Here is a 15,454-nt window from a genome sequence, read left to right as displayed (position 1 = left end):
GTACACACGCATGATGCTAGGAGAAGATACGTGAGTCTAAGAAAGCATTTTGTGAGTAATACACAGTTAAAGAAAACTACAAATAGCAGTTATGAAAGCACGCATGTTGACCAGGACTGTGAACATTCCTACACCAACAGAAAACTATTCTGTACCAATAACGGTTTGATGTAAATGTGGTAGTCTCTAAGCTTCTGCAATGTTTCTAAGGAAAGAAGACCCCCTCAAATGTCCAGTTAACAGACACATGGAAGGAAAGCAGACGTGCCCTTCAGCGTTTACAGTAACATCTGTACTGCTCAAGGTGCGCTGGACCACACCAAGCATCCCACCTTGGCTTGAGCAAGTACTGAAGTTCACAAGCTCAGCCTCCACCTGGAAGCTGTTCCCAGCTCTGCGGCTCCTCTGCCATTGCCTGTTCCTATGCCAGCTCCCGAGAGGCTGGCCCGTACAGCCATTTGCACAGCTGAGGAGGAGAGGGGCTCCAGCCCCGGTCGTGCTGCAGCCCAAAGCATTCTGGCTGCACAGGTCCCCTCAGCCCCAAGCCCTGTACTACTGCAGGAATTCCGTAGCATTGCAGCAGTACGTTTGCAGCACAAGCAACAAACCACAATCAGCTTTTGAGGAGTCTTTTTTATTAAGATAAATCCAGCAAAATTCCTAACAGTGGGTACATACAACCAACCTGCCCTTTTAAAAGAAATGTTTGTATTTCATTTAAAAACATGATTACACTTTATTTTCTTTTTTTTTTTTTTTTCAAAACTGACAAAATAAAATTACATTTGGGAAACAACAGATTTCCAGCTCTTAGGTTTTTTTTTTTTTTCATGAAAATAGCTCACCTTCTTTATAAAAGCAACCCACAGAACCACTGGAATGTTTAACACAGTTATTTGTTTTGAGACCTCCCCACTTTAAGAAACCATACAACACATACAAGGGGAAAATTAAAACCTGGAGTCTGTAAGCATGACTTACACAAAAAGGGACACACTGACAGAAGTCAAAAGCTACCACCACTTATTCTTTCCATGTACCATACAAACTATTACAATCACAAAATTTAAAAACAATGATTTTTTTTTTTGTTTTTGTTTTCTTTGTTAGGGATTTAATTCCCAAGTAACCGAGATGAAGATGTTCCATAATTAAATTCATGCTAAAAAAACCTGCATTTATAAAATAGTTGATAAAAATATTCCTCTCTGTTAACAATACAGCATGGAGGTACGGATACCAAATGATGGAGATATAGGGCAGGGTTAACATTACTCGGACTTGGCTTCCTTATCATCAGATGCTTCAGCAGCTGGTGCCTATAAAAGTGTTTGGGAAGAATAGAAATATTATTGGTAATGCTGATTGGATTCCATTCTAACATGCATCAAAGAGACTAATTTGTTAGCACAGACACGGACAACATCTTGTGTAGCCAGACAAGAACACACAGCCACTACAGAAAACATCAACACAACACCATGTCAGCTGAGAAATCTAAAAATTAACACACAGATGAGTATTCATTAATATCTGAGTTAATTTGGGAATGTTAAGTCTCTCCAAAGAGGCAGAAGTTTAGAACGTATTTTAGCTTAGGATCAGTCATACACTAAGGCAAGTTCAAGTCCTCATCTCTGTCAGTCACAGGAAAGTATAAGAATTACATATAAACCCATGATACTGTCCAAACTTCAGGGAAACTGGTCCTCATCTGTTCTCTACAAAAACAGCCGTTACTTTTTAAGTCAACACATCCAAACTGCAAAGATCCTATCACAGATCCTTTGTAATACATTACTCCCATAGCAATTTGTAGCAAAGAAGCTAAAAAGAAGTTCAGTTTTAAAATTGAAAGAAGAAACAACCTGTTGACTGGGAAACGATACTCGACACATGAAGAGAGATAACTGTCAGTCAAAAGCAACAGAGAACACAACAGGCTGGTCTGTGCCTACGGGGCAAAGGGAGCCCACAGCAAATGCTGTGCTCCTACTGTCAGCAAGAAACCTGCTAGGAAAAGGCCACCAGGAGCTGAGTGAAGCTTGTAGCCAGTCCTAGCCAATGGCAGCTCTTTGGTAAGCAGCTGATACAGTAAGAACCTGTAAGAAAGAGGCTTGCAGATCAAGAGACCAAGACCGAGTTTGTTTTGCAGATCTCTCGTTGAATTGTTCCGAGGCGAAGAATTGTTTTAAAGAATTGTGTAAAACTTAAAACCAGATTTCTGGCACAGTACCAACCTGTGCTGAGCAGAAGAGGCAATCCAGCAGCCCAGAGAGGCTATGCATAGTCAGCTCAGGGTTAGAGAGCAATCTGACTGAGCTCTATTGTTCCCCAAATGTTCTGCGTTGTTCTTGTGCCAACCCCAAGAGGGGCATTACAGCAGCACAGACCACCTGTGGAAGGGCCCTAGCACACAGCAGGACTGAGTCTGAAGGAGAAGGGTACTCTTTCAGGCTCTCCCTGGCAGTTGCCCTGTGCAGATACTGCAGCTTGTCTGTCTGTACTTTTGACAAGGAGGCCCAGCCATTAGCTCCTGCAGCTCTATTACCAGTACATATGTGTTTAGTCCCACGTTTACTGCAGCTAAAGTACCTCATTAGTTTTGGTATCTCCGTTTTCAGAGTGGTTTTCTTCTTTCGCATCCTCTTGTTTAGTTTCATCTTTGCCTTTGGCTCCTTTTTTCCCTTTTGTTGCTGCTTTTTTGTCCTCCTTTTTATCATTTGCTGCCTTTTCTTTCTGTTAAGAAAACAGATAGTGATACAGTTATGCTACACTCCACTCTGTACATCCACATGAGCACCTTCGAAGCTCCAAAACAGTCTACACAACCCCCTTCTACTCACTGAACTTCCTATTGACAAAGATGAGATCAAAGTTCCTAAGGAGAAGTGCTCTCCTTCTGTTCTGTCCTGAATGTGCTACTTGGAAGTACATAATATAAAAGCAGCCATGGCTGGGGTTAAAAGAATTCCTATTTTAAATAGGCATTCAATTAAATTAGCTAAAAAATGTTGAACTGGCCTGTACTTCTGCTGTGCTGCTGAAAGACATACCACAGAACAAAAAGAACATGTACAACTAGTGGAAATACCAGAATACTTCAGATGTGCTATTAATGCCTATTTAGAAAACTGTAACAAAGCTGTAGTCAAAGGACTTTCCCCCTTCCCTGCCAGAAATATTCCTTACTATAATAAGCCACTTGTGTGATCGACAAGTTGGGGGCTCAACAGCATCACTTCAGTAACAAGAACTTTGCATTTATTATCTAACTGCAGATTCTCATATGTGGATCAGGCTAAATCAAAGCAAAACTTGACACTACAACTTTGGTAGCAACAGTTTTCTACATGACAAGGTCAGATCCCAAACCCAGTGCATTAATGAGCACAACTCTCATTAGTTTCACTTCCAAGGATCTGCCTCTTGCTGCCGCTAAGTAACTGCACTAAGTAAACCAGCTTAGTTCCTCTCTTGATTAACCTAGTTCCAACAAAGGAACCGTAAGTATCTGCAAAATTACTGCTCACAGAGAAGTGAAGATAACAGATTACTGAATATATATAGATCTACTCAGAAGATGGAGTTGCCTCTGTGGCTAGAAGTTACAAAAAGTGTACTTTCTTACTCCAACACCTTGCTTATTAGTATATAAAATGAATTCATATTCAAAATCAGCTGCTTGCTAACGGTTGGACTTGGATATGGAATATAATAAGGGGCAGTCACCTAATTCTCCCATGATACTGATGATTAAAAATTCACCAAAATTAATATCACATCCTACAATACTGCAGAACATTTAAGCTGGGAGGTTAGCAGCACTTAAATGGGTGAGGGTCTCTTCCCAGTCTAACCTCCTGCTCCCCAGTCTGACCTTGGTAAGGGGTTTCAGCCCATCTGGGAAACTCTACTGCAATACAGTGTTAGAAGTCCCCTTCTCCCAGGCCGTGCCCACTCCCAACAGGCCTCTCCTCATCCCTGGGGACTGATTTACCAGCGATATGGAGTGGGTCTTTCCAAAAGAAGGAAGAGTCACCAGAGGAGGAAAGAAAAAACCATGCCTCCACTCACTCCTTTTCACCTCCATTGGCTGAACAGTCCTCCAATACTAAAGAGAGGCAGGAAAACAGGGAACTACCACAGTAATATTAGCCCCCAAGTACTGGTACTGTTTGGCGGTAAGATTTAAAACTGCAATACTACTGTGGTGCTGGTATGCTCTCTGTCACTTGAACAGATCTCCTCAGACCTCTGAAGCACAAGTCAGGAGTCCACTGTGAAGGGTTCCTCCAGCAGCACCAGTATGCTCCATACTCAAGAGCACAGCTGTGTTAGTTACTTGCTCTTCCAATGTATGCCATAAAAGTTTTTTAAGGGCCTGGGGGCATTTGAAGAAAGGTGTCTTTTCCTTACCCCATCAAAAAACAAAGTATTAACAGAGCTAAAACTGCAATTCTCTGTAGCCTGCTCTTTGCCTGTAAAGCCCCTTTTAAGAAAGCATTTGAGAATACACAGAAACTGGCTTCCACAGCTGGACTGACAGGAGAGAAAGTGTCTGGCAGCACACAGCTGTGAGTAAGGATTCCAGGATCTCTGCTCTGTTCTGCAAGATCTGAGATTCCTGGGGACATGGCAACAGTTATTCTGTAAGGGATCAAGTCCCCTTCCACAACTGAGTGAGACCAGGAAAAAAATACCCAAGGAAACAATGTTATTTTTCAATTTCCGAGCTCCTTCCATCCTCTCAGCTAGTTCTGAGCTAATACTATTGTATTATTTTTTCTATACAGATGGCAACATCAACTCAGCAATAAGGTCATGTGTTTTACAGTGATAAAACTTTCTTTCCCAGCTCTATGTTTTTCAATATGTTTGAGCTTAAAAGGTAGAATCTTTTCTGGCAGACAAAAATAGAACATTTAAAGAACCTAGAGGTTGCAAAGTAAAGCACTTGGGGGAAACAAGAATTAAAGATGCCTGCACAATTCTTACTACATAACCTTTTACACAGACATTGATCTGGTATCAGGAGCTCTAGAGAGCCAAAAAGACAGCTCAACTATCCTGACCTCAAACTAGCATGAGAGCCAATGCTTTCCAAGTCCAATGGATGTACACTGTGCAGGGCAATGACCAAGGCAGCACTCCCAACAGAACTAGACTGTCTACGAATGCAGAGTGAAGCCACATTGTAACGCTTGTGCAGTAAGGGACAAAATTAAGTTTTGACAGTCCTTAACTTCATAGAACCACAGACTGGTTTGGGTTGGAAGGGACTTCAAAGCTCACCCAGCTCCAACCCCCTGCCACAAGCAGGGACACCTTCCACTGAGCAGCTTGCTCCAAGCCCCTGTGTCCAACCTGGCCTTGAACACTGCCATGGATGGCGCAGCCACAGCTTCTCTGGGCACCCTGTGCCAGGGCCTCAGCACTCTCACAGGGAAGAACTTCTTCCTAATATCTGATCTAAACCTACCCTCTTTCAGTCTAAAGCCATTAACTCTTGTTTTACCACTACTTCCTCTTATGAGTTCTGAATGCTTACTTTTGCAACATTTAAGATTCAATTAATGCAGCTTCTCTGTATAAACCCTGAGATGCTGCCATAAAAACTGAATGTAAAAAAACTGTAAAATAGAAAATACCAACAACATGCATTATATGCAACTGCGCTGACCTCTGCACCTCTGCACAGGTCACCAGCAGAAGCTGAGGTCTTTCAGATCCCCAAGCCAGCTCTCTGTCACTTGGGCTGGAAGAGTAACCACCCATGGTTGGCTCTCTTCCTCCGGGGGGAGCAGCCACTAGAGGGAGATGCTTGACAGCCACAGGAATGCAGGGCAGCAGGGTTCCTGGATTCCCCTGCCCTCTGGAATGGCATCTAGGCATACGGCTGCACCACAGAGACGCCTATCTGAAAAACTTGCTTTACACAGCACTGCGGTTACAGAGCTGAGACGTGGGGTCCCTAAAACTACAAGCCAGGTTCTCCGCCTTGTCCATGTCTCATGACATCTCTGCTGCTCAGTATAGAAGGCCTTGGAGGTGGAACAGTTTTCATCACCTGGAAGCCTTATGTGCCATATGCTATTGCAAGGGCTTTTAAACATATAGAGCACAGCTCCTGGTCCACAGCCCATCAACCCCTTCTGTAACTATAGCACCTCCTGCACCTGTGACTCACCCGTATGACTTGCTGAAACCACAATGGAACATGTACGATGGGAACAGGCTAAAAAGAACACTAAGGTAGGGGCTGGGGGATTTTGTTTGGGGTTGGGTTGTTTGGGTTTTATGTGTTTGGCTTTTTCCCAGCTGCAAAATCCTTATTCAATCTGCATATTGACAGATAGACCTAAAAAAAGCCCTCCAAGCTGTGACCGCTGGGGGAGTTTGGCAGAAAAGGGGTATAAGGAACACCTCATGGACTGCACAACTGTCCCCTTTTAAATTTCAAACTGTTCTTCCAAAGCAAAAAAGAGCTTTAAATAGTTTCTTTTTTAACTACACTGTCAGATATGCCAATATTTTTGACATTTCCAAATATATCCAGCTTAACAAAACGGGCACGTAGAACTTTATCTCCAGATTAAAATCCAATAAACTCATAACTAACTGAAAAACGTGCCTTTCAATGAAAACATGGTAAGAAACTGTAATTAAAAACATGATTTTGAATGCTTTCTCTAACTTGACTCTTCGATCTCTATTCAAAGCACTGTTTTCCCAGCAATACATTACATGAAACTTCAGAATGGCCTTGCCAGGCAAGCAGTAAAGCCTCATCACAGCCGATTTAAAACCTGTTCAGTTTACCACATTCCTTCACTAGGAACTGGATAAAATTATCCTTACATCTTTCACGTTCTTTTAACTCACATAATTAAATCTTAAATCTTTAAAGAAAATGATGAAGAAACAAAATGGCTAGTTGTGGATGGGGTTTTTACCTCTACAAACACCTTGAGAAAGAGAAGTACAACTTCAGTTCGAGAGATCTTGAACACTTACCTTAGGTGCTGCCTTTTTGGGCTTTGGCTCCGGTTTAGGCGGAGCAGGTTTCTGCACAAAACATACACAAGAGACAGTCAGACAAATGCTATACATGTTTTAGTAATATATTGGTAACTTCTGAAATCTATAAAACAAAAAGTAGTTTAGAGCTGACTGCTTCCTTCTGTATTACAAAGGAGAAAACATCAGAGACAGATCAGCATGTTTTGTTATCCAAACCTGTGTTTCCAAATCTACGTTATGGTAGTCGGTACAGACGCTGGCAGTAGTAGTAAGTAGATCATGACTGTGTCTGGGTGTTACTGTCTGCTGTGAAGGCAAGTGTGTGTCAGAAATAAAGGTATTTACATTTGGACATGGCCCTGTGTATGAATACACAGATTAGCTTTCACTAAAATTAAGTACTTCCTCTCTTAAATAGCAAACCTGGCACTTCCAAGATGGCTTAAAAAAAGGGCTGGGTGCACTGAGTGTCTGCAGAAGAGGCTGCCATGAGCCTGTTTAAGGCTGTGACTTTGGGCTGAACCCACATGACAGATTTACACCCTCTAGGTCTCAGTTTACCCAACAGCTGGGCCCATAAGTTCATTGGGCAGATTACAAGTATTAAGAAGAGAGCAGGTAATTTATGGAGCTATGAGCAGGTATTTGCATGGAGAAGACCTACAGAGAACAAACACATCTTTAAATCTGTATCCTTTGACTTTGGATACTCGTGCATCCAGACTGAATGTTAGCTAACACATGTCTAAAGTAGGCCTGTGAAGTGTTGATACTCAAGGACTAGAAACAGAGAACAGGAATTTTTACTTTTAAATATTGCAATACTTTAACCATGCCTTTCACAATACTGGTGGGGAAAAGATGAAACAGTTTCTCTATAACTGTCCCCTAGAACTTAGCATCCTACGTGACTGTAATATGAAAAGAGTCAATAAAGATACTTACAGCAGATAGTCTAGCTGACCTTCTCTTTGGCTGTGTAAAGAAAGACGCGTCACTAAAATTCAGGGAGCATATACAGCAGTGCTTTCTCAGAACTACAACCCAGAATAAAATGACCCTTTGAAGCCCCATACAGATTCTAGAACTTATTAAATTACGGCCATTATGGTGATGACTTCCCCAAAGTGCAGCTTTGTTCAATAGTTTTCGCTCCATGCTACCTTCCTTTTAGCACACTGTAAGGAACAAAGTTTCTTTACTTGCAGGAGCAGGGCCATGAAGACTCTTGTCACTGAGCCACTGGCTAAAGGGGACATGTTCCGCTGGGCCCAGTGGCCTCAGCCCAGTGGAGCCACTGGCTGCAGCGGGGACACTCAGCAACCATCTGAGGTGACAGGTGAAGGGATGGGCACAGGCACCCCAAACCCACCCCTGGGGGCTGCAGGCGTGGGGGCCTTGTAACTGGGGAAGGAATGGGGACTATCATGGAAGAAGCAGCTCCTACCTCCTCCTTTGCCTCGCCTTCAGCTGGAGCCTGCAAGCAAAGCAAGAGACTGAGGTAAGAAGGTGTCGCCATCCCCTGTGGTCAGCTCCCTCACAGCCCTGAAGGGAGCCTAGGGTTGAGCAAGGGACACCCATTGCCACCCTGAAGACATGAACGCACCTCCTGGCTCCCTTCCCTGCTCCTACTGTGTGAGGAGACCGGTACCCAGCCAAGGAGAGCGATGGCGGACTCCCCCCCTCCACAGACTACAACTCCCACAATGCCCCGGGGCCGCCGAGTTACGTCATCACGCAGAGGCGTCGCCGCGTTTAAAAAGTTCCCGCCAAATTACCTGCCACAACAAGGTCGCCGCCGGCCCCGCGCAAGGACAATGCCGGGCGCTCGGCACCGACGCGATCGCGGCCGCTCGCGGGGCTTCGGCCCGGTTCCGCCGCCCCCGGTCCAACCGGGGCTTGGGCCGGGGGCTGCGGGACCGACCGAAGCCCCGCAGGCGGCCGAGGAGCCCGGCGGGTGGGGGGGCGGCTGCGCCACCGCCTCCTCCTTCTCCTCCTCCCTCAGCCGCGGGGCGTCGGGAGCGAGCCCTAAAGGCCGAGTGGGGCGGCCGTAAGCGCCCAGCCCCGGTAGTGGCGGATGGCGGCCTCGGTGCCCGCGGCTGAGGGGAGAAGTGAGGAGGGTCGGGGGGTGGGGAAGGAGAGGAAAGGGAATAGTCGGTGTTGGCCTTGAAGCCAAAGTTCCTAATGATGGTGGTGAATCCCTTCCCCGCTTTCCTTCAAGGACAGTTTCAAATTCTGCGCCGCCTAATGGCTCCAAATTACCATTGCACAACCATCTGGTATGACAAGAAGTGGGAGGAAAAAAAAAAAGAGAACAAAGGCAAACGCAGGAGAAAGAAGCACCATTTAGACCCAAATCTTCCCGGGGAAGGACCCGATCTGCCCTAAAATACCCCCGGAGGTGCCCGGGAGGGTTGGGACCAAGGTTTGGGCGGTGGGTGAGCAGCGGAGCCTCCCGCGCCGGGCTGTGCTCTCTCCACAGGCGCAGCGGCAGCACCATGGCTGTTTGTAATCCAGCATGGAGACACTGCTCAGCCTCCTCCTCGCCAACGAAAACGGCCCGAAGTGAACTCGCGGCCTCCCTTTGCCCGCCCCGGGTAGCCCCACACCCGCCGCAGACCTTCTCCTTCCCGTCCCCGGCTCCGCTTTAGGACATGCACGGGAAATTAAAAATGCAAAAAAAAAAAAAAAAAAAAGGAGAAAAAAACTCCAAATCCACGCACACGCGCGCGCAAAACCCCGCGGATAATTCTGCGAACGCCGCTTTAATCGCTCCCCTTCTCTCTCCCCCTGTTTTGTCCTTGTTTCCGTACTTACCTTTCTTTTGGGCATAGTTGCACCTTAATAGTTGATTGCAAAATATATAGATCTAGATAAGATATTAAAAAAAAAAATAAATGTAACCACCAGAAAAAAAAAACCAAACTGTTTCAACCGTTCTGCAAAATTGAACAAAAAAAGAAAAAAAAGGAAAAAAAAAAGCTGTATAAAAGGGACCAAGAGTTAATTGCAGCAGAAACTGAACAAAAAAAAATCCCCCCCTCTTTATTGCAAACAGTAAAATACACCAACACGCAACCAAACTGCATGAATGGGGAGCGCGAGATGGGCCCAGCCGCCGACTGACGGCCGCGCCGCCCAATGGGCTGCCGAGCAGCGGCCCGGGGAGGCGGGGCGAAGGCGAGGAGGGGCGGGGCGGCGGCCGCGGCGCGAGCGACGCTGGCGGGCGGAGGGACGGCGGCTGTACGCTGTCTGCGCAGCGCCGCGGCCTAAAGCGCGCGGTGAATACGGTACCGCCGCCGCCGGCGGATCCAGCGCGGCGCGCGGCGGGAGCGCGGGGGGATAGCGGGGTCGGACACCCCCTTAGGTCCCCAGCCCGCCGCCTCTCCGACCGGTCCCGCCGCGTCCTGTCCCGGCGGTCGCGGATTTTCACCACCCCCCCCCCCCCTTTTCGCCTCCGCCTCCTTCCCCGCGTTCCCCCCAGAGGCCGGGAAAGAAACTTCCCCGAAAGTTACCACAGGCCGCAGGACGACAACATGGCCGCCTTGGCGGCGGCCCTGTCCCTCCCGCCGCGCCGGGGGGCCGCCATGCCGCGGGGCGCTCGGCCTCGTCGCCGAGAGCGGGCGGCGGGAGGAGCTGTCCGGCCCGCGGCGACCAACGCGGCCGCCTGCGCGGTACCTGTTGGAAGAGGCAGCCGCTCCCCCGTGTGCCTCGGCCCGCGAAGGGGCTGCCGGCCTTTGTCCGCCCCGGCCCTGCCGGGTAGAAGCGGGGTGACCGCAGAGTGTAGCAGCCTCCGGGGCCGAGCAGGGATTTTCGGGACGAGGTTGGGCTTTGAGGTGCCCTTTGGTCTGTCAGACCAGAGCTGAGGCGAGTGAGATCTCCCCTGGAGCAGGGCCTAGAATCTGAGGTAGGCCATAAGGTGAAGCCTCCAACTCGTGCAGGGATTAAGGAACATTCGTTCTTACTTACGTTGTAGCTAACAGTGATTTCTGTCAAGGTTTCCACCATATTTTGCGTAAGGAGAGCAAAAGAAGTGTATTGATACCACCTTTAGGAACAAAACACTTGGTAACTAAGACAGCAGCTGCTCTGAAATCTGGCTATTTCTTCCAAAAGCCAGTCTAATCCTTTTCTCAAACCTACCATAAAGGAGAGTCTGCAGTCTTCCTCGGTGGCATGTTGCAGCACTCAGCCCTCCTTAAACCACAAGGTTTTCCACAGCATTTAAATTGTGCTTTGATAGTGAATTTACGTTTCTTTGTCCAGTGTCCAGCAGATACAAAGAATAATTAATAAGCATCAATTTACACTATCTTTTTAGCTCCTGTGTCATTGCACATAATATTACCATATGCATTGAGCATAATATTACCATATCCCTTGTTAAACCTCATTTTTCTGGTTGAACAAATTCTCGTAGGTGTCATGACCTCATAGGCTGCAACTCCTAAACCTTTTCGCATTCTCTGGCTTTTTCTGGACTATTCAACTTTGCATTCTTCCTTACACCTCTGTCCCATAAGCAGGCTAATCAGGTAACCTACCTCAGTGCGGCACTTGCCAACTTTGCAATAGCCTCACCGTGTTGGTTCAGACTCTTCCTGATCCCCTGTAATCCCCAGATCCCTTCCAGTGCTGCTTCTGAACATCTGTTCCCCCTATTCTTGACAAATTCATGGTGACTTTCTGGTTTGTCACTTTTTACATTACCTCATTCTCAAAGGCTTTATATGCCAATAGTTCATTACCTTCCTGGACTTCGGAGTTGGGCTGAGCAGTTTTCCACGCACAGGTCCACTTTTCTTTCCCTTTAGTCAATGCAGAACCATCAAATGCCATGATTTTTGACTGGCCTAAACACTGGGAAGTGCATTGTCCAGGCACCTCAGTGTAACTGCATAACCAAATACAACCTAGTCTGTTCTTTCCTGCTGCTACCTGTTGCTATCATCTTCCTAAAAAGGCTGTGTGGCAATTCACCTTATTTGAAGGCTGAAGTGAAGAAGGTACAGCTTTTCTCTGTGTGTGGCTTCCTTTATTTGTTCCTCTTTTCTGTCAGTAATAAGATTTTCTTTTGTTTTGCTTTTCCTTCCCGTGTGTATAAATAGAGCATGTTCCTATATCAGTGTTTTTCTTTCTCTCTCATTACCTGTTAATTATGTCCCCTTCAAGTTCTCCTGTATTAATCAAGATTTTAAATAGCATTTTCAATAGTTTTCTCCATCTTCTAAACTAAAAATTGTCTGAAACACATTTCGAGAGCTCTTGGTCTTCTTTCAAGAGCAAGAAGTTCAATAGCAATACTTTCAATAGCAGAAGTTCTTCATTACCAACAGAGTTTGTGCTGCTCTTGCTTTTGGCAGTGACCTTGAGAGGTTTTTGCCTGTCTCCCTGCAGTTACTGTTTCATTCTTTCTGTATAGTCTGCTAAGTCTTTGTGGAACTTTCCTGGAAAAGGAGCAGGAATTTGTTGAAGAGTCTGTCAAGATCTTCTGAACAACTTGCTTGACAGGTGGTTTGGTTGAATGCTTGGATCAAAATGCACACTGCAGATGAAGCACGGGTTTAAAATTCACTGTCAGTATTTGCCTTCTATTTGCAGGAATGTCCTGCAGAGGTGGAAAGCCTGTTCCTGATGTTGGAGAAGATCTGTAGTACTTGATGAATGTTTTCCTTGATCACCAGCCTGGCCTGAAGCAGATCAAGGTATTCCTTAATAAAGGCAATATACACCAAAGTCACTCTTAGGTGACTGACTTCTAGCCTTCCCCACATGGGCGGTTAGATATGTTGCTTTCTTATTTCTTTGTGCTAAAATTCACTGAAGTTTTGAACATTAGGAGATTCCAGCACAGGATCTTAGTGCTCTCACAGATCTCACAGTCATGCTCTTCAGGCCAAACTCATTTTACTCCCTGATTCATTTGTCTCTAATGTATGAAAACTTGGTCTTACTGAAGGGGCAGTGATTGTGCTGCTCTTCAACACTGCTGTCTCTGGAATCAGCAGGGTGGCAGCACGGTGATGGCACAGTGAGGCTGCCCTCACTGCCATGTGAAATCTGCTGTGACACCTCCTGTTAAACCAGAAGCAGGCAGGATGTGGGCTTTGGACACATCCAGCCCTCAGCCTGGTTCATCTGACTGTGCAGCAGCCCCACAGTCATGAGTTCATAGGCAAGGGAACTGTGTGTGCTCATAGTCATGGCACATACTACAAGTAATATTAATACATCATTGTTTTGTGGCAAAATATTACAAAAGACATTTTCCTGTTATGCATTTGAAGTGTCCTTTGGCCTTATTTCATATAACTTTTGGAATGAGTGGATTATCGATCTGTAGAAGATGTTTGTGCTTGATTAATCTTACAGTTTGTCCTGGGTAAAAATTGATTTATGTCTCAAATTCAGTATTGATTGCAATGAAACATATAGTGCTTATTAATTTGGGAACATGAGGGTGTAACTTGGTTGGTTGGTTTAGGATTCTCATTGACTCTGTTCATCTTTACTTCAGTAAAATCTTTGGCTTATCTACAGCTGCCTAGCTGGTGCCTGACTGTAAAGGGATGACTGCAGACAGCCAAGTAAATGGAGACTTTTATTAAACAGATAAAATACACATTAGAAGTTTCAGTCCATTGCAGTCAGACAAACTGACTGTCAGCAGCAGGTTTTTCTTTTAGTTACTTCTTTCTTCGAGTTTTGGTTCTTTAAAAGAAGTTGTAATTCAGAAAAGCAGTCAAAGCTAAGACTACTACTAAAATGAAGCCAGAAAAAGCACAAAAGAAAAATGAGTAGTTTCGTCAGCTGTTCAGTTGCCAACATGTCTTTTATTTGCCTTTTCCTCCACAGTTCTCGCATGGTGTATGCTGCTGTACAGGTCTCATACGTGTGATGGATGCCCGTACGGTAACAATTCTCTCTCTTCAAAAATAGAGGATGTGAGAAGAGAAAGGCAAGTCAGAAAAGTGTCAGAAGTCATGTGTGTGGGTGAAGTGTTGCTAGTTCCTGGCCTTGCATGAAGCACTGCATGGAGTCCTGTCCCCAAAACTGCCTAGAGCTGTGCCTGGCAGCAGGGTCAGAGGGATGCGTCTTTAGTGCAAGGTCACACAGTGACAAAACCTGCCAGGTCACAGAGTGACAAAACCTGGGATGTGTAAATAATACAGTGCTTAGACCAAGAATAACTTTCAAGGAGCTACAGGCAGGATCTGTCTATGCAAAAGCAGATGCTAACATTTGAGTAAGTTGTCTGGACTCCCTCTCTTGTCCACAGAGAAAAGCAGGCACCTTTGGGCTCTGGTGCATTCCATTCTAGGACAGATGTTCAATCTGGCATTATAAACCAGAAAATATATTTCCTCACCTATCACCAGGGAGACTAACAGGTTTGGTGACTTCTCAACACAGAAATAATGAGAAATCTACTGTTTTAGAACACAGATTTCACTCCATCAGCTCTTAACTGAAGAGAGATGAAGACAAGGGAGGCTCAGTGGCAGCAACCACAACTGCAGTGGGAAATGCCCAGTGTCTCGATGCAGACCACAGAGCTGTTATGTCTGACGCTGAAGAGTCAGACATTGTTAGCAACTTTTTATGGAGCAGCTGGTCAGGGAAAGGAGAAGCAATTCTTGACTGAAGGCAGAGAACAGGACCTGACTACTCAGTCTCTGAATCAGTGGCCATTACATACTTAAGAGTCACCATGCTGATCTGAGCAACAAAAGCTAAAGAAATCTCCTGTTCTTAATTTTGGAAAGGGGAACTCTGTAACAGCAAGAAGGCCTCTTGAAAAAAAGCTGAAAGGGGTAGCTAAAAGGGGTTTATGCAATAGGGAGCCAACTGAAAGATATCACATTGCAAGCTCTGATCAAATGCATATCCTCTGACAAAGTATGTAGGAAGATCAAGGGTGGCTAAAAAATAAAGAAGCTAAAAAAATAAAACAGGGCTAAAAGGACAAGGGAGGCTGTCAGAAGCAAGATGGCATTCTGCAAAAAGCTGGACTTGGGTTCTGATGAGGAAAGCAGGAAGATCATAAGTGAAATGTAAAGCTACTTGTGTAAAAACACAACTTGAAAACAGGTTTAAAAGCATAAGAAGTCATTTTTCAGTCTTTTCAGCAGGAAGCCTGAAGGACGTCTTCTAGAACCGGTCGAGGTGTAAAGGGAATATGCAGAAAAGCAAGTACTGGAGCAGAAAACCCAAAAGACTTCTTTGCGTCTGCATTGATTGTGGAGGAGGCTGGTTAAGTTCCTGGACTTGCAAGCTTGCCTGAGGATTGTCTTGTGCTGAAGCATCAGTAAGAGTCACAATAAATCAACAAAGCAACTAAGGAACTCCCAAGACCTCTGTGACAGTGAATGCATGGGTTATCTCCAGGTATGTAAAATCTTCTCTTCAAACAGTGGCATGGTGGTTACCA

At 45.5% G+C, this 15,454-nt stretch overlaps 2 protein-coding genes and 1 long non-coding RNA gene across 4 annotated transcripts in view; 2 read left to right on the top strand and 1 right to left on the bottom strand.

The window, feature by feature from the left end:
• The window catches only part of SH3BGRL (SH3 domain binding glutamate rich protein like), a 170,870-nt gene that overhangs the window by 117,787 nt on the left and 37,629 nt on the right, over positions 1–15,454 (top strand). The window lies entirely within an intron of this gene.
• On the bottom strand, positions 614–10,129 carry HMGN5 (high mobility group nucleosome binding domain 5). 2 transcript variants are annotated; one of them, XM_061361929.1, is made up of 7 exons: positions 10,096–10,129; positions 9,841–9,892; positions 8,471–8,500; positions 7,969–7,998; positions 7,018–7,068; positions 2,596–2,739; positions 614–1,319 (listed from the first exon to the last, which is right to left on the bottom strand). In XM_061361929.1, the coding sequence occupies exons 2-7, from the start codon at positions 9,853–9,855 to the stop codon at positions 1,272–1,274; spliced, it is 318 nt and encodes a 105-aa protein (XP_061217913.1). In that variant the 5' UTR covers positions 9,856–9,892; positions 10,096–10,129; the 3' UTR covers positions 614–1,271. The 2 variants fall into 2 exon arrangements, with proteins under 2 accessions (XP_061217913.1, XP_061217911.1); XM_061361927.1 differs by lacking the exon at positions 10,096–10,129 and having other exon boundaries at positions 9,841–9,990.
• On the top strand, positions 10,755–14,146 carry LOC133216862 (uncharacterized). The gene is made up of 3 exons (XR_009726739.1): positions 10,755–10,846; positions 12,625–12,770; positions 13,879–14,146. It is a non-coding gene; the product is annotated as an uncharacterized LOC133216862 (long non-coding RNA).

This window comes from Neopsephotus bourkii, unplaced genomic scaffold, assembly GCF_033783945.1.
Source record: "Neopsephotus bourkii isolate Nb327-2 ecotype Australia unplaced genomic scaffold, CSIRO-AGI_Nbou_v1 NB_1067, whole genome shotgun sequence".
In the NCBI taxonomy this organism is placed as follows: Eukaryota; Metazoa; Chordata; class Aves; order Psittaciformes; family Psittacidae; genus Neopsephotus; species Neopsephotus bourkii.
Note: the sequence above shows the minus strand (reverse complement) of the source record. Positions and strands in the feature narration are given on the sequence as shown.

Bases quoted from the DNA above. Each gene is read 5' to 3' on its own strand.
- HMGN5 (XM_061361929.1), bottom strand. The intron at 7,999-8,470 runs GTAGGAGCTGCT...TTCTTTACACAG, and splicing joins AAGGCGAGGCAAAGGAGGAG to CCAAAGAGAAGGTCAGCTAG. The intron at 1,320-2,595 runs GTACTTTAGCTG...ACACTTTTATAG, and splicing joins GAGATACCAAAACTAATGAG to GCACCAGCTGCTGAAGCATC.